Source organism: Mugil cephalus, chromosome 21 (genome assembly GCF_022458985.1).
Source record: "Mugil cephalus isolate CIBA_MC_2020 chromosome 21, CIBA_Mcephalus_1.1, whole genome shotgun sequence".
NCBI classification, from domain to species: domain Eukaryota; kingdom Metazoa; phylum Chordata; class Actinopteri; order Mugiliformes; family Mugilidae; genus Mugil; species Mugil cephalus.
The window spans coordinates 10892346-10919405 of record NC_061790.1 but is presented as its reverse complement, the minus strand read 5'-3'; the positions used below and the strand labels follow the sequence as shown (position 1 = coordinate 10919405).

At 40.6% G+C, this 27060-nt stretch overlaps 4 protein-coding genes, 1 long non-coding RNA gene and 2 other non-coding genes across 13 annotated transcripts in view; 1 reads left to right on the top strand and 6 right to left on the bottom strand.

The window, feature by feature from the left end:
* eya4 (EYA transcriptional coactivator and phosphatase 4) overlaps positions 1–4072 on the top strand; it is a 42272-nt gene extending 38200 nt beyond the window's left edge. For 3 of the 5 annotated variants that reach the window (XM_047573607.1, XM_047573605.1, XM_047573608.1), the window contains 2 exons: positions 1920–2020; positions 3209–4072. In XM_047573607.1, coding sequence (XP_047429563.1) covers positions 1920–2020; positions 3209–3289 — 182 coding nt within the window. In that variant the 3' untranslated portion in view covers positions 3290–4072. Of the gene's footprint in view, positions 1–1739; positions 1841–1919; positions 2021–3208 lie in introns of all 5 variants that reach the window. The other 2 variants (XR_007111112.1, XM_047573606.1) reach the window with 2 other exon arrangements.
* LOC124998948 lies at positions 34–1733 on the bottom strand. The gene is made up of 2 exons (XR_007111114.1): positions 734–1733; positions 34–354 (listed from the first exon to the last, which is right to left on the bottom strand). It is a non-coding gene; the product is annotated as an uncharacterized LOC124998948 (long non-coding RNA).
* A 173-nt stretch (positions 4073–4245) lies between the features above and the next one.
* rps12 (ribosomal protein S12) lies at positions 4246–7431 on the bottom strand. The gene is made up of 6 exons (XM_047573610.1): positions 7317–7431; positions 7146–7192; positions 6154–6270; positions 5931–6033; positions 5418–5519; positions 4246–4336 (listed from the first exon to the last, which is right to left on the bottom strand). The coding sequence occupies exons 2-6, from the start codon at positions 7157–7159 to the stop codon at positions 4274–4276; spliced, it is 399 nt and encodes a 132-aa protein (XP_047429566.1). The 5' UTR covers positions 7160–7192; positions 7317–7431; the 3' UTR covers positions 4246–4273.
* On the bottom strand, positions 5733–5815 carry LOC124999593. Its single transcript, XR_007111199.1, has one exon. It is a non-coding gene; the product is annotated as a small nucleolar RNA SNORD100 (small nucleolar RNA).
* Positions 6368–6433, bottom strand: LOC124999590. The gene has a single exon (XR_007111196.1). It is a non-coding gene; the product is annotated as a small nucleolar RNA SNORD101 (small nucleolar RNA).
* A 410-nt stretch (positions 7432–7841) lies between the features above and the next one.
* On the bottom strand, positions 7842–10037 carry zgc:153284 (uncharacterized protein LOC751696 homolog). The gene is made up of 3 exons (XM_047573920.1): positions 9846–10037; positions 9507–9674; positions 7842–8100 (listed from the first exon to the last, which is right to left on the bottom strand). Exons 1-3 carry the CDS (start codon positions 9888–9890, stop codon positions 8038–8040), a joined length of 276 nt encoding a protein of 91 aa, XP_047429876.1. The 5' UTR covers positions 9891–10037; the 3' UTR covers positions 7842–8037.
* Positions 10038–11304: 1267 nt separating this feature from the next.
* LOC124998972 (deleted in malignant brain tumors 1 protein-like) lies at positions 11305–24374 on the bottom strand. 3 transcript variants are annotated; one of them, XM_047573662.1, is made up of 19 exons: positions 24165–24374; positions 23876–24064; positions 23096–23121; positions 22844–22918; positions 22569–22595; positions 22105–22416; positions 19036–19329; positions 18636–18950; positions 18259–18549; positions 16320–16634; positions 15906–16205; positions 15333–15641; positions 14537–14851; positions 14103–14411; positions 13726–14019; positions 13025–13360; positions 12832–12939; positions 12549–12633; positions 11305–12030 (listed from the first exon to the last, which is right to left on the bottom strand). In XM_047573662.1, the coding sequence occupies exons 4-19, from the start codon at positions 22890–22892 to the stop codon at positions 11892–11894; spliced, it is 3798 nt and encodes a 1265-aa protein (XP_047429618.1). In that variant the 5' UTR covers positions 22893–22918; positions 23096–23121; positions 23876–24064; positions 24165–24374; the 3' UTR covers positions 11305–11891. The 3 variants fall into 3 exon arrangements, with proteins under 3 accessions (XP_047429618.1, XP_047429620.1, XP_047429619.1); XM_047573664.1 differs by lacking the exon at positions 23096–23121; XM_047573663.1 differs by lacking the exons at positions 23876–24064; positions 24165–24374 and having other exon boundaries at positions 23096–23845.
* Between the last annotated feature and the right edge of the window lie 2686 nt (positions 24375–27060).

Below are 27060 nucleotides of genomic sequence, written 5' to 3'. Positions count from 1 at the left end.
TTGTGTCATGTCATACAATTTAGTTATTTATTCATGAACTGAAAACCAAGAACTTATTGAAAATGCTAAATCTATTTTACTACAATGAAATCTCTAACTAACAGATATTCCCTCATGAATATGCAGAAAAGATTTTATGGGATTTGTGGTTGGTTTATTAATCTGAGCTGTGTTGACCAAACTTAAGCAGCTTTGGTTGGTTTAATACCTTAAATGGAAACTTTTTCTAGAGCGTAAACTCGCTACTTACTAACCAGTCGTGGACGTCATCTCTCAGCTCCTACTCCGTCCTCGTGTCTCAAGTTGCTGGTCGGAATATAAGCGATGTCTTGGCCCTGGTATCTGATGACTACACTGGAAATGCCAAAACTCAGACAATGAGTTCCCAGAGTGACTCAAATGTGACAAAGTTACATTTAAAACAGGAATGTAGATCCTAGACGAAGACAGGGCGTAGAAAATATGAAGGTTTGATATTCATGTGACTCCTCCAAGCAGCCACGGTGTGTCCAGACCACTGGTACATACACCAATCAGCCATAACATTATAACTGACCGGTCACTGATTAAGAAGCAAATGAATATTTTGTCCTCAAAGTTCATATGTGAAAAGCAGGGCTTCTCCAAAACTAAAGCTCTCGTGGGGTTTTCCTGGTCTGTAGTGTTCAGTATCAAATGGTTGGAAAAGTGGTAACCTGACGTATGGACGGCTGGGTTTCTGTTAGCCCCTTACCTGGGTTTAGACTTGGCTAGGGAACTAGGAACACCTCCTTGCCTTTGCCACGTGAGCCTTCTGAATGTGGAGTATCATCCGGATGAAGGCCAGGACTGACGTTTCCCAAAAGAACATAACATTGTAACAACATCGACAGGAATTTTAGCAACACTTCGGCAGCTTGGTTCCTACGTAGCTGGACACGACTGGGAAAAATCTCATCTTTCTCACATTCTCACTAAATTGGAAACATTGATTAATTCCAAGATAAAGTAGTCCTACCCAGTTTCGATATGAAGAAAGTCCTCGGTAGCCACTTTTGGTGAAATCACCCGCGTGGGGATGTAAAAGGTCTTCGACAGACAGACTTGTTTATTCCCAGATTGTCTCCCAGGCCCGGACGCCCTCATTCTGAAAGGATTCAGATGGTTACCTCAAATGCTAGCCTACATCCAACCGTACATCAGTGCGAACAAAACAACTTAGATTAGATGGTGGGCGTTTTCAGCAAAGGAAACTCACGTCCAAGTGTGTGCGTGTTTGTGTCTTTGACGGCTTATGTTGCACACAGTTCAGCCCCGCCGTGTTTAGACTGCCGGGTTATGGCTACAACGACAACCGCAAGAAGTTTAGAACAGCGGTCAGATGTCACATCTCATAGACTCTCACACATATTGCTTTTAGATTGGGCTGCTCTGTATGCAGTTAACACCGTGTGTATATCCACGGAGAAGGGCGACTTCTGAAAGCGCTCGCCAGCACATCTGCTGCTCGGGCCGTAGTGGTAATCACAGTCATTACGTTTATCTGAACTGAAGCATCTCTCGGGCTTCGCCATGTGGGTGTCAGGATTGATCAGAGTGAGCGGCCTGTTGTGAGAAAAAGGCATAAAGGCCTTTCATTGTATATGTGTGTGTGTGTGTGTGTGTCTTCACCTTGTGCGCACAGCTCTGCCTCTTCCTGTGTTTTGTTTCCATCTAAACAACAAAGGAAAAACCTGTGAAAGCAATTTGTTTGTCTCCAGGCAAAGAGAGCTGTTTTGAGCGTATAGTCTCCCGCTTTGGCACTAACATTACATATGTTGTGATTGGCGATGGAAAGGATGAAGAGCATGCTGCCAGCCAGGTAAACAAACGACTCCTGAACTTTGACCCCTCTGACCTTGTGACCCTCCTTCCTCCCCTTGTTTATTTGTTTTTTGCAGGAAAAGAGAGTTGCTTTGAGCGCATAATGCAAAGGTTTGGCAGGAAAGTAGTGTATGTTGTAATTGGGGACGGTGTGGAAGAGGAGCAGGCGGCCAAAAAGGTAATGGACCCGCAACCTCACCGTGACCCCCCCGCCTACTCCGCACAGTGTGAGATCTGATTGGACGAAGCCTGCCTTTCTTTGCTGCAGCGGTTTTGTGTTGGTCGTTTACCTTTTCTGGTCTACTAGCTTGTTTTTTTTCCTTGTTTTGTTTGCTCTTTCATACAGAGCGACAGGAGACTTTTGAATGCAGCTGTCAGAGTGAAAATTTCCGAATGAGGCTTGGCCGATGATGTACATTTTGGACTTAACTCAAGTCAAATATGGCAAATTTGTGAGCAACGTTGCTAAATTATTGACATCAAATTGGTCAATGTGGATCACACTGTCTAAATCAGAGCTTATGTAAAACCTAATTTGACATTGTTGCTGAATGGCTGCCCAAATGTACACAGTGACTAAGCTTTGAACAATCTCATTCATACAGAATAATAACCACAAAACAAACAGTGATGTAGTTCACTGCACTAGGGCATATTTTGTTTATAATATAAATCCTCTCTTCTCCAGCTTTGGGTTTCATTCATTGTGTAAGGTGCTGGGATTGTTGTTTAAAGAAAAAAAGGCTAGACATTTTGGGATTTATTCGCTTTCTTGCTTGTTAGATGAAAAGACTGGTGCTACTCTCACATCTCTTTGTCAAATATGACGTGTCAACCCACAGCCAGTTAGCTTAGCAACAATACCACAAATATTGGGGAAACTGCTAAGTTTCCCCAATATTTGTGGCCCGGCTCCGTTTAAATGGCCAGTGTGTAGGATGTTTTGCTTGGGTGCAATTTGCAACCTTACCACTAGGTGTCACTAAATTATATGCACAAGTCCTTTAAAGACAATGTTAAACTTGTATATCTGATTTTACTAGATCAAAAGTATACATCACACCAAAGTGTCAAGACAACTGTATGTTGTGAGGGTTATATATATATATACACACACACCAGACATATATACAAGTGATACCAATCTTGTCATCTAACATACCTCTGTAAAGACAAGCTAACGAGTAGATTTCCCAAAATGCCAAACTCTTCCTGTAAGCCTTAGAATTGCATGGATTTTGTTTGCAGTGCTATTGCAAAGCAAGCAGCCCCAAGCTACTGTAGCGTAGCTTGCATGACTCTAGGTGGTGGTGTGCAATTTTGTCAACAGTGCATCCTGTTTTAATCTTGTGTGTCCACTCCACAGCACAACATGCCTTTCTGGAGGATATCCAGTCACTCTGACCTGCTGGCATTACACCAAGCACTGGAGTTTGAGTACCTGTAACCATTATAGCAATATGGACTCATGCAATGTTACCATGGACACAGTCATCCAGGCAACACCCTTCTTTTATATAACTATTTAAGAACAAACTCAACACTGCAACTATCTGTGATTTTTTTTTTTTTTTGAATGTCTGGATTTACAAACTCTTAACGGTCTTAAGAAACAAAGAGGTGAAAAGGAAGTGAAGAAAAGGGACTGTGGGACTGGGAACTACACAGCACAGCCCTCATCTTGATGCTGGGGACGAATCTGTGAAGAGTGAGTGTACCGTCTATGCAGCTGTAGCAGACTGAAATGGTCCTGAAGAGCCCCCTTGGCCTGGAAGCATGTTTCTCTCCTTGAGGTCCGATCACCCAGGTTACAATAAGGACTTGTGGGTTACCTGGGAATAATCGTCCTCACCTTGTCATTAAATTTGAAGGCTTCTCTGTACAGACCGCATATATTGGGATAACGGCTGTTTTTGTTTTTTTATTTTAAAATGCGTTTTCTTCCTGGTGGTATAATCACAACACAACAATGCTGTCTGTGGTAGAAATTTGTGTAAATTATTTACAATAAACTTTAAGGACAGTGGTGGCTGTTTTTTTTGTCAAGGAAAGGAAATTGAATTTTGGGGATCTTGTCTTTATTTCTCTGGATTTTTCTATTTTTTTTTTCTTCTTTCTGGGGGAGGTGAAGATGTGCGTCATGTGTTGTGCCTTTAATGTGTTTGAATGTCTTTTCTTTATTCTGAAATGTCTGTACGTAGATATAAAAAAGGAGACAACCCATCCAAAATGACCCTTCATCTTTCTTTCCCCCATACTTGCACTACTTCAAAATCAGACAAGTTCTTTTTCAATCTGGTCTTTACACTTCATGAAAGAGGAGAAAAAAAAATCATTTAAGAGTTTAAGCTCGAACAACTGTTAACACCAAAGCACGGGTAAAGGAACACTTGAGACAACAGCTTCATTTACACGTTTTTTTATTGACACCTCATTTCTTGGCTTTGAAGTATTCCTCAATGACGTCCTTGGCTTGAGACTCCTTGCCGTAGTCCTGTAAATACATAGATGAACTGGTTAGGAACAAGACGACTGACTGCTACATCAGCACGACAAATTAAGATGAACTGGGAAATTCAGTTTATTCAGAGTGCACGGACAAATTAATATCAAAACTGTGTCTCTACAATAAATTACAGAGCACCTGAAAGTTACCTACACAACCAATTAGCCTCTTGAACGTCAACTGATACGTCATTGCAGCTACTGTATACATACTGACGCCTAGTTTTTGCGTAGCCTAGAAGCCAGACCAACTTCTATGACCACTATTTGTGGGGTCACTCCGATTCTGCTTTACACGGTAATGGACACCAAGAGTAACAGCAATGTAGCCATACATCATTTGAGGGCCATCGAGTAAAATTTTTTTTTTTACAACTAAATGGCTGATTGGTTGGCATCAACTGACACAAGCCCCATAATTAAACTCAAATTACCACTCATGTCTTGATGTTCATGTTTACTGATGCGTTAAATCAGATGAAATTGCCTGGATCACTTTATCTAAAATGTATATCAATCTGAACATAAACTCTGTCGGGTTGTCAGTCTAAGGGATCAGTTACACCAACTTATCAGAATACCCTTATTAGTTTCTGTATGTAGCCATTCTTAGGGACCCCAGACATCACAGGTAGATGACGGGGCTCGTACCCTGGCTGTCATCTAGCCAGGTGTCATTGACAACAGACGCATGGCACAAAGCACAGCACCTGCTTGCATTCACTGGCAAATCTAGTCCCAATCATAGACTGTATGAAAGACCAATGTGGATTATAGTTTGAAGCTTTGTATTTAGCATTTAACACTTTTTTTTGGTGGGGGGCAATTAACACCCATATTTGGATGAAGGGGAGGAGACAGTTAAGGTTCCCAAATATAACTGTTGAAGCATCATGTCATTCTAACAGAATAATTTAAAGAAGAATGACGACGCCAATGAAAGAGTTGGTGAAAAAAAGCCAACTTAGTATTTTATGCACATTTTCTTAATGCGATTACTGGGCCGAGTACGTAACGACGATCAGTGGTGTCTCTTTATTGTGATTAAATAAAAAAATAAAATAATTTACCTTGACCACAACACAACTGCAGCCCACCACCTTGCGGGGTTTTCCCTCACGGTCGATCTTGCACAGGCCGACCCACTCACCGAGCTTCTTATTGTCGTCAACCTGCAAAGTTTAAATTTGGTTATACTCAAGTTTAACAAGACAATGAAAATGTTTGTTATGTTGGAAGACATGCAAGTTCCTCTCAGAACCCATTCTAGACCATGTTAACAACCATCCATCCTCATAAACATGATTCAAATATGCACTGAGGTTTTCAGGCAGTTTATTTTGTCATGCAGTGGAATAAAATAGTAGCCATTGTGGGTACTAAACTCTATCTCAGACAGAAATTGGGTAACAGTGGCGATCTCCTCACAGTATTCAGTAGAGGGAGCCAAATTATCATCAGCGATACAGCAGTACATCACAACATGCTACACTCCACTATTCACGCACAACAAAATAATCTTGCATCGTACGTGCCTGAACACATGCTGCTAAAAACGGTCTGGTCCTGAACAGCCACATTACCTTGATCAGGTTGATCTGATGCTCGGCGCAGAGGGCCTCCACGAGCTTGACGTACATGGCCTCGTCGCAGTTGGCAGCCAGGACGCAGAGATGGGCCTGACGTCTGCAAATTTACACTCCATTAATGCGATAAACTGACAGTTTACCGTGTAGATTCAGTAGTCAACCGTGTCTGGCTTCCACACAGTTCAGAGCGAAGACGGAGTAAATAAGACCCACTTACTTGTCCAAGGCCTTCGCAGCCTCACGGATACCACGGGCAAGGCCATCGTGGATAAGTGCGGTCTTGAGCACTTCAGGGAGAGCGGTGTTGACATCCATCACACCTCCGGCAGCGATGCTATGCACAACGGATGGAGATAAACCAATGTTTAATATTTGAAGAGGGTGGGTGTGATACACAAGTCAATTCCAGTGGAGCTCCCAGGGGCATCAGAACTAGGATCTCACTCATAGTCGAGTGAAGGGGTATCCGACAAAAGATTGTAAGTCATCATTCAAGCACCAGGAAGCTCTTTGGGATAACGCAGTCATGAATAAAAGGTTCTGTTGTCCAAATATACATCTGACCAATATGATGATGATAAACCTGGCATCACTTCATTCAACAAATCAGACATTTAACGAGTAAACAAAGATCCTGTTTGCAGCTTAATTTTAGCTTTATACCTGCTCATATTCTGACTTTACATTATATCTGATTGACTTAAGCCATTTTGCTTTTGCGTTTGCATTAAAGCAAAGCTCAGTACAGTTCATTACATGGCAAAAATGAGCTTTTCATCTAGCTTCTTCTGTTTCCGTGGCCCTCAGACCTGCCAGTGTACTTCACATAAATAGAATCTGTCACGATTACTACACGTTACTTTGTCCAATTCACTAACGTTTTGCATTTAAATACATTGCATAATCTCATATATACCTAACTTTACTAAAGAGTCTGACCAACCAACACCTGGTAGTTGCACGCGTGTGTGTATATATACACGTCTGTAGTACAATTGCGAACATGCCTATCGGCTAAGCTAGCGATTTAGCTAGCCGAAAATCAGGTTTTTAAGGCTGTATAGAATGGTAACAAATTTACCGCAGCCACAAGAAATATTAACGTTACAGCGTCTCCGTGTTTCCCTTGGAAAAACATTATATATAATTCCAAGTCTACTAGTTTGGTTCAAACTGTCGAACTAATGGCAAAAAAAGCGTCATGCTCACCCTTCCTCGGCCATTGTAGATTTGCGATGGATGGGGGACTTAAAGGTCTGCAATAAAGAAAAGATAATAGGGCAGCGTTATTATCCATCGCTAACAACGCACTAAAATGAATTTATCAGTTAAGATGTTCGATTAATCCAGTAGATTGTGCCGCTAGTTACGGAAACGCACCAAATCCTCCTCTCGGGCAGCGGGTAAAGAGGACGTCACAAACGTGCGACAGAGCTTTAATACAAGCGGGCCCGCACAGTTGCGTCCAAAGATCTGCCTGTTGAAATTTCAGTTGTTCGATCCACTGTGGATTGTCATCCATATGATTATCATAGATAATAAATATTGTCCTTCAGTATACGTTGTATTAATAACACGACTCGTAGACTGGTAGTTAAAGGACATTTCAAGCGCATCGCTGAGCAAACGATACTGATGAACGAGGACACATTAAACAAATAAACCAACAAATAAAGTAAATTACAAAAAAAGACCCCCCCCCCCCCCCCCAAAAAAAAAGTACGACACAGACACCTTATCTGATTTGTATTTTTTGTATTTTATTGATCATATCAATTATCAAAACTTTATTTTTAAAGAAATGTTCTTTCCATTGGTTAAATTCACCAACAGGTAAAATGTTCAATGGCTTTCACATGAGAAGAAAGAAGTAATTCTAGTTCTACTAATTTAATGAATGTATCATTCAATTCAAACAATTTCAAGAATTTTATTTCAATTGTACAAACATTTCAGACATGCAACTGTTCTCGCATGCCAATAACAACGGAAACAGAACATATTAAAAGCAGTTACACCGCTTCATATTTGCATTTTCTCATCACAGAAACACAGAATATCCACTCTGAAAGATGTATTTGTCGCTCGTGATGTCTGCCAATTAGAGTTTGAGGAACTTCTCTAATTGATCCGTCTCAATTGCATTCTCAAATGCGGTGATGTCCTGAAACACAGAAAAGTTTGAGTGATTTGGATGTGAGTGAAGAGATGCGCACAGGACAAAAAGAAGCACATAGTTATTTTAGGCATTTTAACTGTTTCATAATAAATTGTAGAGAGGTTGTGTGCTGCACGTTATGTAATCTCAGTATATGCACAATGTTTTCGCATTTAATTACAGTACAGATTTTTCCCCATATTGACATAACATAGGTTGCAGTTCAAGCTGCAGTACACAGCAGATGAAAAAAGTGCCTTAAGCTGGAGGAAAAGGATGGCAGAAGGCTAATTTAAAGCTCACAGTGACAAGACAGTTTGGAAAAAACAATAATGACTTAAAAATTGTTTTCTTTTTAAGTCTCTTATTGTCAAACTGTGATTCTTAGGACGTATTCACACCAGGAAAGTCCAATAGTTCACTTGCGTTGGTCCGGACGTTTAAAAAAAAAAAAAAAAAAAAAAGAATGAATGAATGAATGAAATGACTTCATGGCATTGGCAGTTAAACAAACTTAATATAATTTAACGATTAAACATTTAAGAGTGGGTTGAATGGAGCAAATTTAATTTTTTTTAAATTAGATTTGGGATTATTCTGAATTTACATAATTTTTAAAAAAGCACGTTATACACACTCATGTCGGGCTTTTGTGTGTTTGTGTGTATTGGTGGCTTCAAATGCGACGTCAGTTTTTAAAAAGATATTAATTACATTAAAAGGTACTGTTGTCCTAAAAGGATGTCCCTTGTGTGTATGGTGAATTGTTACAAATGGAAGCCCGTTTAATCCAAAAAGGCACTCGGATTTTGCATTTGGTTTGGAAAAGGTTCAGATTGCAATCACAGGACAAAGGGTTCGTTACAGAACCTGAATTGAATTCCTGATTTGTATTCACACCTACCCAAAAGGTCTGCAACAGAGAAAAGGTCCGTTTCAAGTGGACTAAACGAGCCTGATGTGAATATACCCTTAGTCATATCACATAAGGCATTTCATCTGGTTCTCACAACTCATTCTGGAACCATTTGAGTTTCACATTTAGATTTGTACTCCCCAAGACATGTCAACACACACATGTGTAAAATCTGTGAGGTTCTACTCTAAGGTGTTAATCTACTCTTAGTGAAATGTCACACAAAATGAAACAAACCCACTGAGGTTCATATGAAGGTGTGGGAGTGATTAGGAAGTGTGTCAACATACCTGGCATCTTGACTGTGCTAACCAGTGGGTGGTAAAAATACTGTAAATATTTATTTTACCCCAGTGTCTACGCCTTAGTCTACCAAAAGTTTTGTTCCAGTGTGACAGAATCAGGAAGCGTGTAAAGGACTCACATTCAATTATACCTCTAAATTCCTGTCAACACTGCTTATCATCACATTAGCGGGTAATCGTGTGAGACTTACACCACAGTAGACGTCTCCGTTGCAGATTTGTGGGGGTAGTGCAGTTGGGTCCCCTACCCTTTTCCTCATTAAATCCTTGACTTCTGTGTCCTGAGCAATGTCCACAGCTTCAAAGGGGATCTTTTTGGAGGTCAGGACAGAAATGATACGGTCTTGATTCTTCTTCAGCTACACAGGAAAGAAATTCATTCATTTTAATAGACGATAAGTCAAGTTTTACTCCACAAAGATAACGCAATGTACTTAAATTCAACATTTCTTAGAAGAGTTTGCTTTATATTGTGAACTGGCAATTGGCTACAAGCGAAACAATGAGACAAGTAAGACTGCATACTGTACCGCAAGAGAGCCGCTCACGCTGGTATAATACAGTATCACCGACATATCTGCTGACTTAACTATAAAGCCCCAGTCTAGGCTCAAATACACAGATTTAGAGACTGACAAGAGGTGCTGGGAGAAGCAGAGCGACGGAGACTCTTCCTGTATGCTGTAACTGCAGGTATGCAGTCCGGGTTTGCTGCAACAACAGACAAGGTGAGCAGGTTTGGACAGAGCTCACCTTCCTGCACGGACACACCCACTTGTCTGACAGCCACTCCAGTTGTGGCTTGTCTGAATCAGTTGTGAAACCACATTGTTTTAACTGAGTGTATTTTGACTTGCCACGGAAAAGCACAGCTGAAAACAATGGGGGCCTGTCTTTCGATTTAATGGTTTTATTACTGCTTGCTGAATGTTCGACACTGTCACTGTAGAACATGTATTTTTTTTTAATAAATGGGTCTACTTTTTAAAAAGAATGCTCTTCTCACAGCTATGGTTGTAAAACATATTTTTCTAATATATATATATGCCAGTATTCTAAATTTTAAATATACATTTCTTTAATGCAATTACATTTAAATGTTCTTTACATACACTCACTGGCCACTTTTTAAGGTACACCTTAGTAGTAAAAGTTTGGACCCCCTTTCTTAATTCTTCATGGCATACTTTCAACAAGGCTTCCTCAGAGATTTTGGTCCATATTATCATGATAGCGTCACACAGTTGCTGCAGATTTGTCAGCTGCACATCTACGTTGCCAATCTCCCAAAGGTTCCTCTATTGGATTGAGATCTGGTGACTGTGGAGGCCATTGGACGACAGCGAACTCATTGTCATGTTCCGGAAACCAGTTTGAGATGATATGAGCTTTGTGTCATGGTGCATTATCCATATATATATATACATTAATTTTGCCCCACAAATTTAAATTTCTTTAACTACACATTACCATGAATCCAACATATTTTAGCAAAGGGATAAATGGAGGCAGAAAGCATCCTTCTTTCAGCACTTCACTCTTTCTGTGATGCAGGAGCACACTCTTTCACACTGAGTGCAGCGGTAGTCAACACCTGTCAATCTAAGCCTCCTGTACACAGTAAGCCCCGCCCCTATCGCTGCTGAGCCAATCTCAAGGTTGAATATTACATGCTGACTCTGTCAGGTTCCCAGCAACTGTTGGCAGCTTATTCAGTCCCCAGGTGAAATCCCAGATGCACACTGCAATATTAGCAGAAGAGAAGCTAACAGCGCCCATGAGGCCAAAATGGATCGCTTTGTTTTATTTTCTTTATATGTCAATTATATGTGTGTACACACACACCAATTTGATATGGAAGGTAGGGGGTCCCTATGTCCCAAGCATTGAAGACCCCTGGTCTACAAAGTGGATGTAAGCACATTCTCTTCCACATCCGGATAGTGTAATCTTGATGTGTAAAGTGGATCAAAAACACCTGAATCTGAGTTAAATTGTAAGAAACAATACATTTATTGATCAGCAGTTACACACGCAGACAAAAGCAAATGATCATTTGACACTGAATTTCCCAGAAAAATAGAAATTACTAATGACAAATGATATATATATATATATATATATACGTATGATAAAAAGTGTTACAGGCGACAGGAGCTATATGGCAACATATACATGTGTTATAACAAAATTATTTTAGTTTGTGCTAACATTTTAATTTCTCTTAAAATAAACAACACAGCATCTATTTGAGGAAATGTAAAGTCTGGTGATTTCGGAATTATTTGTTAAAAAAAAAACTAAACTAAACTTAAATTTAACTCCATAATACCCCTCATAATATCCTCATAATATGTCTTTTTGAAGAGCAACTTAACACAGCTGAATGTTATGCTGGTCTGTGACATGGAGGTGTGCCCAGGTGTGTGTCTGTACGTTATAACGTCACTGTGGGCGTGGCTTCAGGAGGAAAAAACAAATTCAGCAGTGACACACTGTGACACACTGCCTGGTGTTGTGTTACTGCATAAGCTCAGTAAAAGCACATGTCTGAGCTTTGAGCCATGTTGATATCATCAAAGAACAAGAGGTTCAAGCTCGTAGCACACTTTCCCAGCCAGGTCTTCGGGGACTGTCTCGACGCTGTCAGCCTCAGCGTTCTTGTCCTCTGGGCTCTGAGTGTGTCTACTGTCATACACTTGATTAGTTCGGTCTCTGAAGGAGATAAAGAAGGTGACAGTCATGACACAACGGTGACACTAAAGCTCATTTCACAACTACCGCGTCAACCACATCAGCACATTGGAAGGGGTATATTGCCCCTCACATCAGGACTCCTGTGGATGTTTTCAGAAAGGCTAACTGTGACTTTGTGCTTTTCTCATAGAATAGAAAAAGGTCATAGATGACGTGTGCCAAGCAGTACAGAATAGTCTGCAGCTGGTATTTGTTGCCTTCTCGTCTTGGCCGTAGGTGTACATAGAATTTGAACTGATTTCAAGCAGGTTCTATAGCATCACTGTGCCTTTGCAACATTTTGAGGGTGAAATAAAGTCTCCTTCTAGAGCTTTCCCTCTACACAAGCTTTTTTTTTTTTCTGGCACATGAAGCCTTTCAGACACGTGGATGCGAAAAGCATGAACTGACCCTACTAGGGGATGCCCTTCAACTGGCTTAATCTATATACATACTGTGTGTTTGGACAAGTAACGCCAATAGATAATTTTTCCTACCTTTCGTCGACTGCCCCATTGCTTCTGTCGTCTATATCTTGTTTTACAGTTCCTCCAAATCTGTGGCTGAACTGAACCATGACACCTGAGAAGGAGGCATAACATCAGCGCGATATTAGTAGCCGTTCTTCAAAACCATACTCAATTGACTTGGAGATGTTTCAGTGCGTGATCAGATAACTTATTAGATAGGTTCAAGCTGACCTGTCTAAAATGGACAGTAAACACGGGGCTCTCCAACTACTGAATGCTTTATTATGTTCACAAATGTGCGTCTTCTTACCAGTGCCCCGGAATCTCTTTCGCCAGACAACGAAACCTATCACCAACAGGATTAGCAACACCACTAAGAACCCCATAACTCCTCCGACAACCGAAGAGGCTGAGGCTGCTGCGGTGATTAAAAGATCATGTATTAATAGTGAAGAAGAGATGTTAAAATAGCCAAAAAACGTTATGTTACAAACATGGCTTACAAACTACGGAGACTTGGAGTGTCCTTGAGGGGTCGGAACAGAAGTACATTGAAGATATGTTCACACCGTAGACGCAGGCATACTCTCCTTGGTGTTTATAATCAATTACAGGAAATTCAAAGTATGCCAGGTAGAAAACGGCATGTCCAAATACAGGCTTTGTTTCATTGTCTTTCGTCTTAGAATTTATCAGATAGAAGACCCCTCCAGGGTATTTGGAATAAACAGAGCAAGTGATGGTGAAGGAGCTGCCATGAGTGATGGAAATTTTTTCAGGACTGTAGAGCACCATTGAATGAGGCGACGTCAGGGTGAGGGTGGGCTTGTCCAGTTTCACTGTAAACAGAGAATGATTTGAATGAAATACGTTTGCATGTCACTTCTGTGTATATTGGTCAAAACTTATTATGCATCACTATACACATTTAGTGATGATGCATCATAAAATTAACAAGTGACTAGGCAGATATTGATATATTTATAATGCACTATTCAGATTAAAATTATAATAATTCATAACCAGCTGACGACTTGTGAATATGTATAGATGGTAATAATGACCATTATAATGCTTTATAGACACCTTATAAAATATTATGAATGCATTCATAGGGCATTATGAATACAACCTTCATAGAAAGTGTTACCCAAATGTCTAACAATAATACACAATTGAACAAACAAGACACAAAGTCACTGACCTGTGACAGTGAGATCAGCAGTATTTCCTTGAGGATAATTGATGACTTGGTTGGGCATTTTCTTTTGATATTCACAGAAGTATGAGCCCCTTTGGTTGAACTCCACAGAAGGGAAAGTAAATGTTGCACTTTCATGCTCAGAAAATTTCTCCTTGCGAAATGACCCTTGGGTATTTTTCAGTACGAATGTCCCTCCCAAGTGTTCTGCCATTACAGTGCAAGTGATTTCAACTTTCTCACCCCATAATACCTCAGGGCCAGGACTTATTGTGATTTGGGGCTTCTGTAGAGCACCTGAAAAAGATTATATGGTAAGCTTGTGGTGTCATGGCAACCACTGGAGTTACTCTGATCTGATCATGAGCCACGCCTCTTACCTAAACAGACCACGCCTGCGTCTTCACCGTGCCCACAGTTATTTTCTCCAAAGCCATTATGGGTACACTGTGTGAGAGCAGACTCTGTGCCTCCACATTCAACATTATCCAGCCATATTGGACCAGAGCCTCTACCAAAATGGGCACTAGTAGGGGCTGCAACAGCATGGCCGCAACCTTGTTGCCTGCACACCACATCGGCATTGCTCATTCCCCATTCGTCGTCGCACACAGTTCCCCACTGGCCTTTATAGAAGATCTCCACTCTCCCAGAACATTCACTTGAGCCACTCACCAACCGAACTGGTGCTGCATATGAAAACAGAAAGCAAATGTAAAAGGATAAAGGATCGGAGGAGGCTCAGATGCCACGCTGTAAGCCAGATGTCCCCAGTGTCATGCAAATGGCACATTAAAACAAACAATCATTTTACCTGAACACATAACACCAGCATCACGGTCATGTCGACACGTTGACGTTGTGAATCCCCTCTCCGAGCACTGCTTAAGAGAAGTCACGTTGTCAAAGCATGAGCTGCTAGCCTCCACTACTGACCCAATGCCCGGCCCGAACTGGGCCCTGCCAGGAGCACTCAGAGCGTGTCCACACTCCAGCAGCTGACACACTGCCTCAGCTTTACTCTGGGTCCAGTCTGCATCACACACTGTGTACCACACATCGCCATGTCGGACCTCGACTCTTCCGGAGCACTCATCTCTACCCTTGACCAGCCGGACCTCCAAGCTTCCTGTGAAGTCAAGTAAACTAAAGATGTAGCCACAGATGTGCCAGGTAAAGAAAAACAACAATACCTTTACCAAAACTGCACACAAACTGTATTGAAAATATTTGATCTGATATCTAGGACAAAGGTCTTCAACAGGGGGTCACACTGCATAGGGGTCGCAAAATCTTTGATTGATTAGACATTTTTTGTATATATTTTTTTTTCCATTTTCCTGAAAATTTTAAATTTCTTTAAATACACATTAACATAAAGCCAACATATTTTAGTAAAGAGATAAGGGATAGCTTAACATTAAATTCAAAATGATAATAATAATGTATATTTATCGAGTTAAATGGAACACATATAGTAGGTAGGGGGTCCCTACTTACTCTCTCCATCATTTTAGGGGTCCTTGGCCTGAAAAACATTGAAGACCTCTGATCTAAAATAACAAATGGGACAATATGTTTCTGCATTGTTTGTATAGGCTTTCTCTTACCTGTGCACACCACACCAGCAACTGAGGAAACGTTGCAAGTACTGTCTCTAAATGGTCTTTGTGGGCACTGATTCAGTGTAGACTCCATCCCACTGCATTCGATTTGATCATTCCACGTTAGCCTTGTATTTTGTCCGTACACATCTGTAGTGGTAATCGTATGAGCTCTACCACAGTCCAGCTGTCTGCACGCCACCATGGCATCATTGATGTCCCAGGATTCACCACACACATTCCCCCACTGGCCTTTATCGTAGAACTGCACCGTTCCAGCACAACGATTGGGCCCATCGGCTAACTTTGCAGTTCCTGGAAAGGACAGTTGTTACCTTAATGTACACAGAATTCAACTTAGCACAGCAAACTGGAGATGTCTTATTATTATATCCATATTTGGATATGTGGGTGGAGCTAGAGTGGCACAAAAGTTGGATCTAAGACAACCCAAATAACAATTTGTCGTTCACAAGTTGGTAATGCCTACACTTATTTCACTCTAAGTGGTTTAGTAGTGATACATCAAGTGAGAAGTATGTTCATTCTTTTCTATTTCTATTGTGTGTCAAGTCTTACCTGTACATTCGACAATCGCTTCCTCAATACGGTCTTGGCTGGTCCTGCTGTGTTCTGTTACTGTGCACTGTGTGAGTGAGGTTTCTCTACCGCTACAAATTATCTTGAACCCTCTCAAATCTCCACTTTGGCCAAATGATCCTGAGGCCTTGATAGGATCTCCACAGCTCATTTGCCTGCACACCACGGTAGCTTCATTCATTCCCCAGTTAATATTATATGCTGGTGCCCAGTGGCCATTACTGTGGAGCTCAACCCTGCCTGAGCACTGGGAAGTCCCATTGATCAGTCTAAGGCTAGCTAGAAAGAAAAATAAGGAGAATGAGCAAATAATTTGTTACATACATGAGAAAGAAATAACTGATTAATATTTAGACACTGTGTGACCTGATGCAGCTGAGCGTCTCGACATACCTGAACAAATCACACCGGCATCTTCTCCATGGCCACAGTTATTTTCTCCAAGAGAGGGATGTCGACAGCGCAAAAGGGATGTCTCATTACCGAAGCAGTTGACATCATCCAGCCAAATGCTTCCTTGGCCTTGACCAAAGAAGGCGCCAGACTTGGCTGTCTGAGCTGTCCCACAATCCACAGCTCTGCACACCACCTGTGCATCTCTGATGTCCCACTCATCATCACACACTGTTCCCCACTGGCCGTCATGCAGAATCTCCACTCTCCCAGAGCAACGGTCAGTGCCATTAACAAGCCTTAAAGGTGGGACACCTGAGGACAGATAAACTCATGATAGGAGTACTTACAATTTAAATCAAAGGTCTTCCACAGGGGGTCCGCGACCCCTAGGGGGTCCACAGAGGTACTGCAGGGGGGTCTCAAAATTGTTGGTTGATTAGACATTCTTTATATATTTTCATTTTCCCCCACAACTTCCCCTCTCAAACCCCCTACTATTGCACATGCCTGATTGTAGCTTGTGGCTTTATTGCCAGTACCACCTAGATGGCAACAGCCAGAGTCTTCACAGTGTGCTTCAAAATCAATCAATCACTTTTGGTTTGTCGACGTTTTTTTGTTTTGTTTTGTTGTTGTTTTTTTTTGTTTGTTGTTTTTTGCTTTTTTGATGGTTAGATGAGCCTTGCCACATGTATTAAAAGTTTCTTTTGCTCTGTACTGCAAAAAGATGGGGGAAGCTTATGCCCTTATCCTTTTCTTGACTAGCCCTATTTTTCTGCCTGCGAAAATGACATATAATAAGAAGTGGGTTATATCTTCACAACTCTAAGGGCTGAATAATTTTGATCACATGTAACAAAAACACCAGTGAGAATAAAGTGTCAGAATAAAGATATATGTTACTGTGTCAGAGAAAATTCAGCTGGAACAAAGTAGAAAATATAAATTATTGTTCTTATTTAGAGTATGCTTTTAAACATATGAGAAATTTGAATTAGTAATATAAAATCTGATGAAAAACTGTACAAAAGTAGATGGTATAAAGGTAAATCTGAACTATTTTAGAGATTTTTTAGCTTTAGCTTTTATATTTTACGTCCAGATGGAACCATCAGTTTTGCCTTTTTGTCACATTTTGGCACCATATGTGCCATTAGACCTTTCCCAGGTACCAGTCTGAAAAACGAATTTTGTTTCACTGATATATCAGTAGATACAAATACAACAGTTTTGACTCATTCACCCAGACCCTGTGTAAAAGGAGGCCTTCGGTGAAACTCAAAGGAGAATATCTCAACAGCCAATTGGTCAATTTTAATGACTGACACCGCTATCGACCAACCTAGAAGCCTCTTCCTTTTTATGTAAACATACAGGAACTTCCCGATTCATTTCAAACTGACGCAGAGTCATAGGAGAAGCCATTAGCAGTGTTTTGTGGAGCTGGAATGTGATTTTTAATCACAAAATAACAAAGGTAAGACATACTTCATGATTTTGTGAATGTTATTTTCGTTACTCTTTGGCTTCTAGCTCTCTGAGTGCTGTCGCACGGTGAAAAGACAGACATTTTCGTAATCAGCGGCATCTCTGCTTTCATATGGCACCTAGTTTGTGTGTTTTTGTCACGTCCCCATATAATTGCTTGGGGTTTTATTTGTGTTTCATTTAGGTGACAATGCCTGATAGAGGCTTTTAGATGAGTTTCTCCCCCATCATTTTGGTGTATTACATGTTTGGAATGGTGCATGCTATGACACTTTTAGAGCATCTGTAGTGCACATATCTCACTCTCGTCATGTTTATGACGTCATACAGGGCTGCAAACTCTTTTTGATCAATGAAGAAAGAATCGGGGATGACCCTTTCTCACAAATGAGTCCATATTGTGTTTTAGTGTAACAATAACTCAGTACATCCCCATCTTTTGTCTTACCTGCACATGAAAGCGAAACACCTTCACATCTCCCTGTGTGTTCTTCAATTACACACTGGCTAAAGGAGGTCACATTACTGGAGCATCTACTTATAAACCCTTTGAGTCCGCTGTCACCAAAATCGAAGATTTCTTGATTTCTTTTTGGAGCACCACACTGAAGTTCATTACACACTATTTTGGCCTCTCTATCAGTCCAGGTATTTGTACAAAGTTTTCCCCATCGCTCATCATGTTTGACCTCCACTCTACCAGAGCAGCTGTCAGTCCCATTGATTAGTCTGACATTTTCTGGAAAACAAGCAGTTGAAAATTTTTTTAAGTGGTTTGTCATCAGAATTTTCATCAACAGAATTTCATACAAGCAATTGTGTTACCTGAGCATACAACCCCGGCATCCTCATTGTGATCACAGTCATGTTCTCCAAAACCTCTATGCGGACAGTCGGCAAGAGACTTCTCATGACCAGTGCACTCGATATCGTCCAGCCAAACTTGATCTTGACCTCTGCCAAAGAAGGCCTTGTACTTGACTGAAAGAGCATTGCCGCAGTTCATCTCTCGGCATGAGACAGCCGCTTCCGGCATCCCCCATCTGTCATCGCAAACTGTTCCCCACTGTCCATCATGGTAGACTTCCACTCGACCAGAGCACCGACTGGTCCCGTTTACCAGTCGAATTGGTTTACTGTCTGTAAAGTTGTGAAAAATTATCATTAAGAAGCCAACCAAGAAGGGGGCGATCTAAAAATGTGTGTGAGCACATGCATGACTTACTTGTACAAAAGAGGGTGGCATCAGTGCAGCTTTCTTTGAAATCTTGAAGTGTGCATTGAGAGATAGAGGTCTCATTGCCAAGGCAGGTTGCTTTAAGTGCAGCCAGGTGTGTTGCCTGTCCCAAATCCTGTGATCCAGACTGAACGAGAGGTGTGCCGCAGCCAATCTCTCGGCACACCACCTCGGCTTCTTCGGTGCCCCAGCTGCTGCTGCACACTCTTTTCCACTGGTTTTCGTGATAGACTTCCACTCTGCCGTTACAACGACTGGTTCCATTGAGCATCCGCACGTGGTCTGCAATAGAAAATGTGGACAAATTAATTACGTGAACAAATGTGTATGAAACCGTTTAGAATTTTCTCTGTCTGTATAAAAGCAACTAAGTAAAACAGAATATTATGTTCCTGAATCATTTGCACATATCTGTGAGCTGCAGAAGTACTGTTCCCTGTGTCTAGAAGTTCCTTGCCACTCTGCCATACACGATGGTTATTCAGTGTTCTCACCTGATGTTAATGAACATTAACATAAGCAATGTGAGAGAGTTGCTCAGACTTTACCCTGGGTTCCTTTGTGATCTCTCAGACTATTCTGCATCTTCTTCTTTGTAGTTTGACCACTCATATACCATCCTTTCGTTCACGATCTGCCTGATGCCTTATTTGTGGGTTCCAAGTTCTTTAGAGGTGGTTTTGTAACCTTTTCCCGCCTTATGAGCAGCAACAACTTTTCTGAGTTTCTCCGAAAATTCTTATGTCTGTGCCACCACAGACTTCAGCAAACATGTTACTGTGAGACTGTGAAAAATCCCTCATTTGTTTATTTATGTATTTATTTGAACAAAAGCTGGTACTGACCAACACCTAAGTAAACCCCTGCTATGTAAACCCGGCTTTTAAACATATGTGATATGTTTTAAATTTGAATTAATTTGAAGTAATGTAAAATCTGATGAATAACTGCAAAAGTAGATGGTAAAAAAGGTGAATCTGAACAATTTTAGAGATATTTTAGCCTATTCATATCCAGGTGAACCCATCAATTTGCCTTTTTGTCACATTAGACCTTTCTCAGGTACCAGTCTGAAAAACAATTTTTTTGAGCAACACCTGAGTCCCATTAAATTGATTGAAAATTATTTATTATTGACTGGTAATCCTATATGTGCAGTTACTTTCACAGATCTGTAATATTGGCTCCTTTTTCCTGAATAAACAAATAAACAAGCAAACAGACGCATTAAACTGTCCTAATCTTCAGATCAGGGGTGTCAAACATACAGCCTGTGGCCCAAATTGGGCCTGCCAGAGGGTCCAATTTGGCCCGTGAGATGAATTTGCAAAATGCCACTAGGGGTTGCACTTTTTAGTCAGAGTTAAGTACATAAAACAACACTGGTACCCAGAAATAAACTACAGATGGCAGCAATGTACAATCTGGTGCCACAAATGGCAATTTTGCTTAGCTTGTTTAAGATTTATTATATGTCTTCTTTTTCTGTCAAAATTACCCTGCATGAAACCACCATTACCAAAATACCTTTGCCAAAAATTATAAAAGTGGACACAGAGTGTCAAGTTTCTAAGAAAAATGGACCAGCTCCTATTTATTCATCGAGGTTAAAGGGAAACCTGTGTGCTTAGTGTGTATGTGGCAAGTTTCAGGGCTGAAACAAAAACATTCATTATGAGACATATCATGAGGAAAAATACAGCACACTGCAAAGACAACTGAGAAGACAGAGGGTAAATGAGTTGGGTCTGAGGAAAAAGCAGTCTCAGCAGAGAACATTAGTAAACTTATTGCTAGTGAAATAGCATTAGCTTCAAAACCATATTATGAGGGTGAGTTTGTGAAAACTTGTACGATGAAGGCTGCAGAAATCATGTGCCCTGAGAAGCGACGTGCCAACATTAGCTTGATGAGGAACACTGTGGCAGGTAGGATTTCAGATCTCTTTTAAAAAGAGTTTGGTTTGATGGAAACTCCTCTTGCTACAGCCACAACTTTCATGTATAAAATGATGAAATAGAGAATCTAAAGTGAAATGATATAGTTCTCATTTCTGCATACTTGACGTTGAGGCATAAATTGGTTGAAATTGGACAATTTTCTTAAGAAATTTCAGGTTGTTCTTAAAATGTTTTGTTAAAATGTTAAAAGGGGAAATTTGAAGTTGTTGTTATTTATAGGTTATTATGCTATTTTTATGGTCTGGTCCGCTTGATATCAAACTGGGCTGAAAGTGGATACAAGTCAGAAATGCTTGTCAGATTAAAAATGTTTGTTACATGCTAAACTGTGCCACTGAGCCACACCAAAACACACATTCCTCTATTCTGATGTAAATTAAGACAACCAAAATCAAGCTGGTGTTGTTCTTTCTATCAGTCTTCCCAATCTATGGAAATATAACATGAAATATGTGGATCACCTTTTTGAATACACATACTTTTGAAGGCCAAAACTTCACTGCAAAGTTTATACTCACATGCTTCTCGCTGCTCTGTTTTGACCAGAGGACAGTCTGGTCCGGTCTCATTTATAGTTTTTATGAAGAAAAAATGTTCTTGTTTTGACTTAATGCAAAGAGGAAATGCCCTACGTGTGTACTTTAAACCGCCAATCTATAGCTTCTTCATACAGTGGCAGGATAAATGCTGCGTTAGCTGCTTTTGTCCTTTGTGGTATTTCGTAATTCCTCTTACCAGTTTGTACTTTCAAGTCAGTTCCCTGGTATAAATTGGGGAACTTGCTTATGATGCAAGGTTTTAAAACATTGCTGAAACTATGAAATAATTCTGTGTTTGCACGTTCACTACTAGACCATATTTTTCTGTTGAGGAGAGTGCACTTAACTCTATTATTCACTATGCATTTAATGAAGCGGATTTTTTTATTATTATTATAGATTAAGTTAGATACAGATTCAAGAGGGATAATGTACTTAAACTAAAATACTAAATAATTCCTTTAACTGTGGTACTATAAATTGTGCTATTTGAGAAAGTGTGTGAAGTAAAGAAAATGCACAGTGTTCCGAAGATATGTGAGTTAACTGTGGCGTACCTGAACAGATGACACCGGCATCTTCGCCATGGCCGCAGTTATTTTGCCCAAATGGCCTGTGCGTGCACTGGAGGATGGAGGACTCTTGACCAGTACACTGAACATCATCCAGCCAGATGTCGTCCTTTCCTTCCCCAAAGAAGGCACTTTTTTTGGCCTCCATGACCGTCCCACAGTCTAGCTCTCGACAGACCACCTCAGCGCTGGATACGCTCCAGTGATCGTCACACACTGTCCCCCAGCTATCTCTGTAGTAGACCTCCACTCTGCCGGAGCAGCGAGTGCCCCCCGCCAGCCTGGTTTTTTCACATTCTGTAAAATAGAAGCATAATAGCTGCTCACCTACTGGTTCTCAGTGATTTTTTTTTTAAATTTTTTATTATTAATCAGAGCAGGGTGCAAGAACCTAATTAACTGAAGGTATACACGTTTTCAGTCATGAACCATGAATGAAACATACTGACCTGCAGGCAACAGTAGACACAGCAGACCTGCAGCAGAATTATATTCAAATTAATCGTGGCAGCCCATGCGTTGGAATATTTACAACATCCTCCAATTTAACACAGATACACAACAGTCAGTTCTATAGTTTGTCCCAAACTCGGAGGGGTCTTCTTCTCAAAATGAAGTTACAAAATAATATTTGGCACTTTCAGTAATGAAAAAAGTTAAAACGTCCTTGTCTCTTTTGTAAATATGAAAACTGTGCCTACAAAAACTAGAAAAATAAACTCACCTATTACCAAGCGAAAAGCCAAATCTAGCTTTTCAGAAGTGAAGATCATATTTTCTTCAAAGCGGGTGTTCAGTTCTGTAAGTAAAACCATATGAAACATTAAAAAAAAAAAAAAAAAAAAAAAAAAATTGCATTGTTGTATTGAGTCATCCGCAAGAAAAGCCGGTGGATTTTTCAGGAACCCATTCGAGAACCTGTTCACCAAATTTTTTTTTTTTTTAATTATTTCAACCCAAAGTCAATTCTTCTTACCTTTTAAATCCACAGAGTCTGGATGGCTGTTAAAAAGAATGCAGGATTTAAAATAAAAAGTCAACCATATCTGAAAAAGCTAAAGGACAGAAGCACCATGTACGGGTCTAATTGTTATGAACAAAAAAATAGACACCTTGGACTTGGACTGCAAACTGGACACATGTTGACATTTTGATCAATCATTAAAGGGTGAGACAGGATTTCATTTTGCACAATACCCGCATTACTATTGGCAAAGAGAATAAGATCTGATATTCAATAGGGGAAAAAAAGCAACATTTATTTAACATAACGCTTATCCTTGCAGTGTGTTATACAATATCTGTTATTTATGGGCACAACAAAGGTGTCAGCTGCAGATCAAAAGGAGAGCTGTCGTGAGCAAATTGTGAGCAAGAGGTGAACGTGACCCGTTGCTAAACATCACCACCTGTCCCCTCCTGCCTCCAGTCATGACTCAAAGCGGTGCTTTTAAAGTTGAATTTGCACATTGCGCAGCCATTGTTTTTTTTTTTTTTTTTTTTTTCACATTTCAGCCTCCACAAACCAACAGGTGCACTTCCACAAAACCTCAAATAAGAATGACACACTGAGAACAGACTGCGGCCAACTTTCACATATTACATTTCGCATTAAAATCCTCCAATTCAAAATTCAAAAATATTCTCAAATGAGCTGCAATAAATGGTGAATGCCAGCTTGATATTCACAGTGCATTGAAGGTGATATGACACAGGCCCTCCACACAGCCTGGCATTTTACAAAGAATTGTCTTACCTCAAAACGGAATAATCCTGGTCGAAGGCACCTGATGTCAACCCATCAATGTTCGTTCTCTCTCAGACACTTAAGTCCCACCGTCCTGAACCAGCCCACCCCTAATTCTCTGCAAATGGACAGAGGTACAGGGACACTTCCCATTGAGAAACTGTTCTGTTTCCTGTTCAACAAACTGTAAATGTAAACCTAGAAGAAAAGAAAAAATAAATAAATATATGGGACAGGTGGATTCATTCATTATTCATTATTTCTTTTATTTTGTCTGCATAATTACCCATAATTGTACCTGTTAGCTGTTGTTAACTATCCCTTTTCTTTCTTTTAAAGTCTTGTAAATTACAGATTTAGTTCACTTTCTTATTTTTAATAAATGTGAAAATCTTTTATTCTTGATGGTTAGCACCAACGCCTCACTGGGACCTTTCTGTGTGGAGTTTGCATGTTCTCCCTGTGTCTGCGTGGTTTCTCTCCGGTTACTCCGGCTTCTTGCCACCATCCAGAGACGCGGTTGTCAGGTTCTAAATTGCCTGTCGGTATAAGTGTGAGCGTTTGTCTGTCTATCTGTGTCAGTCCCGTGACAGACTGGAGGCCTGTCCGGGGTGTAGCCCGCCTCTCGCCCGGTGCCAGCTGGGATAGGCCCCAGCAACCCCCCGCGACCCTCCAGAGGACAAGCGGTTACAGAAAATGAATGATGAATGAATGAATATTCAATGAATGAATAAAATTGTTGGCGCTCATTCAGTGTAAAGTGTAATTAAGGCCTGATAATGTCTAATCTGTTTCATTTGGGAATGTTTCAAAGGATTTTTCTTGGTGAAACATCTGAAAAAATAAACCGTGCAAAGACTCATAGCATACACGATATTGCCTAACTGACTTGTCTAATCAGCACTTTGGGTTGTGTGATTGGGCCATCAGTTTGAACACATTTCCTTCAATAACCTCTTTTACCAGATGCACCAATCCACTTCTCCTTTATGCACGTTTCAAAACAGTTTCATCCTCCTTTGTACTGCTCTGATTTAGACACTCGTGCTCGTTAGACTAACATTAGTTTTCCTATACTGTGTCAACTGTACAATTTAGGCCTTTAATTTTGGAGTTTTAGGTTCTGAGGACCAGGCAACAAGTCCAAGATGCCCAAGTCTTTGAAGGGTCTCACACTCCCCTGGTTATCCACATATCATATGTTTTCAGGTCATAGAGGTTATAGAGGAAAACTCTGTGTCCGCATCTGGTTTTAAGATCATAACTGGTTTTATTTAGAATGCCTTATTGTTTGTTTTCCTTGTAAAGTTGTGTTTTGTGAGTTTTTCTCTGTCCCACAAGACTACGCCCCAAAAAAATAAATAAAATAAAGCGTCACGGCTGCAAAGGTTAGAAACCCAGAGACCAGAGTCTTCCAAAAATCAGTACTCTTGTTTGATGACTACTGAAACAGAGCAGCGGCGTCAAACAAACAGAACACAATGAATGCTGCTTATCGTGATTAAGATTTATTGCACGTGCTCTTTTTCTATCAAAATGACCATGCTTGACACCGCCATTACCAAATATAAGGGAACACTGTATTCAGTTCCAGATTCGTTATTAATTGTTCTTTCAAGTACTTGCACTTCTTTGTACTGAAAGAAAGGGGAAATTTGAAGTTGTTGTTATTTATAGGTTATTATGGTCTGGTCTGCTCGAGATCAAACTGGGCTGAATGTAGCCCCTGAACCAAAATGAGTTTGACACCCCTGAACTGGAGAATACCGAGGTCGGAAAAGTACAGCAGGTTAAGGCCATATCGATCCCTGGGTAAATGATTACAGGCTCTGAGATATGACCGGTTCTTTGATGGGAAATGACATCACAGCTTATCTGGGGCAAACGGGGTGATTGTGTTATAAACAGCAAAACGATCCAACACATGAGAGAGTGTGCACACGAATAGTTTCATGAGGAAAAGCCAAACGCTACCAATGCTGCAGTGAGATCAGCGACGGTACCCGGGGGCCACATAAGGAATTATGGTGACGCTGGCTGTAAACGTAGTGGGGTGCCTGGTCTCGTCTAGGTGGGTGGTACATGTCCAAGTAACATCCACGCTAATGAATGCCAGCTCCAAATGTTTCCCAGCAGAATGTTGTGTCACCACAAGACGGTCAATGTTATTTACTTCTCCTGTCAGCGGTTTTAATGTTGTGGCTGACCAGTGTATATCCGCAGCAAAATTTTACTTACTACTTTTCTGTGGCATTGAAGCAGGGCATTTATACAAGTGGTGTACTGAGTCTTATTCCATCAAACTGATTTGATTGAAGATTGAAGTTTTGTAAAATGTGACTAATTAATATAGTCAGCTTCTCCATCATGTCGTATAATGTATACATTCTCTATCATTTCATCCCAGTTCTGTATCTTAAAACTAATGTTACAAAAGAAAACCCCTACATTTATCCTTATATGAAGCGTACACTGTACTTACAGTAAAAGGCATGAATCTGAAATTATCCTTTCACATTCTGAATGATAGCAAATTTTTCTGGTATTTTTCTGGTATCAGGTTGGAAAAACTTGTCAGACCCAAAACAGTTCAGTGCTTTTAAAGTATTAAATTACCACTTTGACTTCCACAAATTTGTGTTTTTAACTCCTCTTCTCCATGCCCCTGGCGATCCTAGGTTTCAGGGTGGCCCGAGCCAAAGAAGCCCTGTGCTATCATTCCTCGTTTGTCCACTAGCTGCCACTGCAGTTGTCACATAAATACATTAACATATTAACCTGATTAACCTGATTGACACTGGATCCTGTTTGCCTGGTTTGACTGCATTCGTGTTGGTTGTCACCTCAAAGCAAGAAGGTTGTGAGTTTGAACTGTCTGGGGCCTTGGTGTGTGCAGTTTTCATGGTCTTCTGTGGGTTTGCTCCCGGTCCTCTTGCTCCTTCCCACATTTCAAAGACATGCACGTTAACAGGTTAGCTGGTAATCCTAAATTATCTGTAGGTGGACGCGCACGTGTTTGTCTCTCTGTGTAATAGATAATATATGGATGGACTTCACGACAGATACATAACGTCCCTCCGCTGAGTTGTTCCAGATATGAATGACACCACATGAGCAACAGTCTTTGGAAACTTGTTGTTTTCTTCAACACTGTCAAAATGTCACCTGACTTGGCTTTGAGTACACAGAGACTA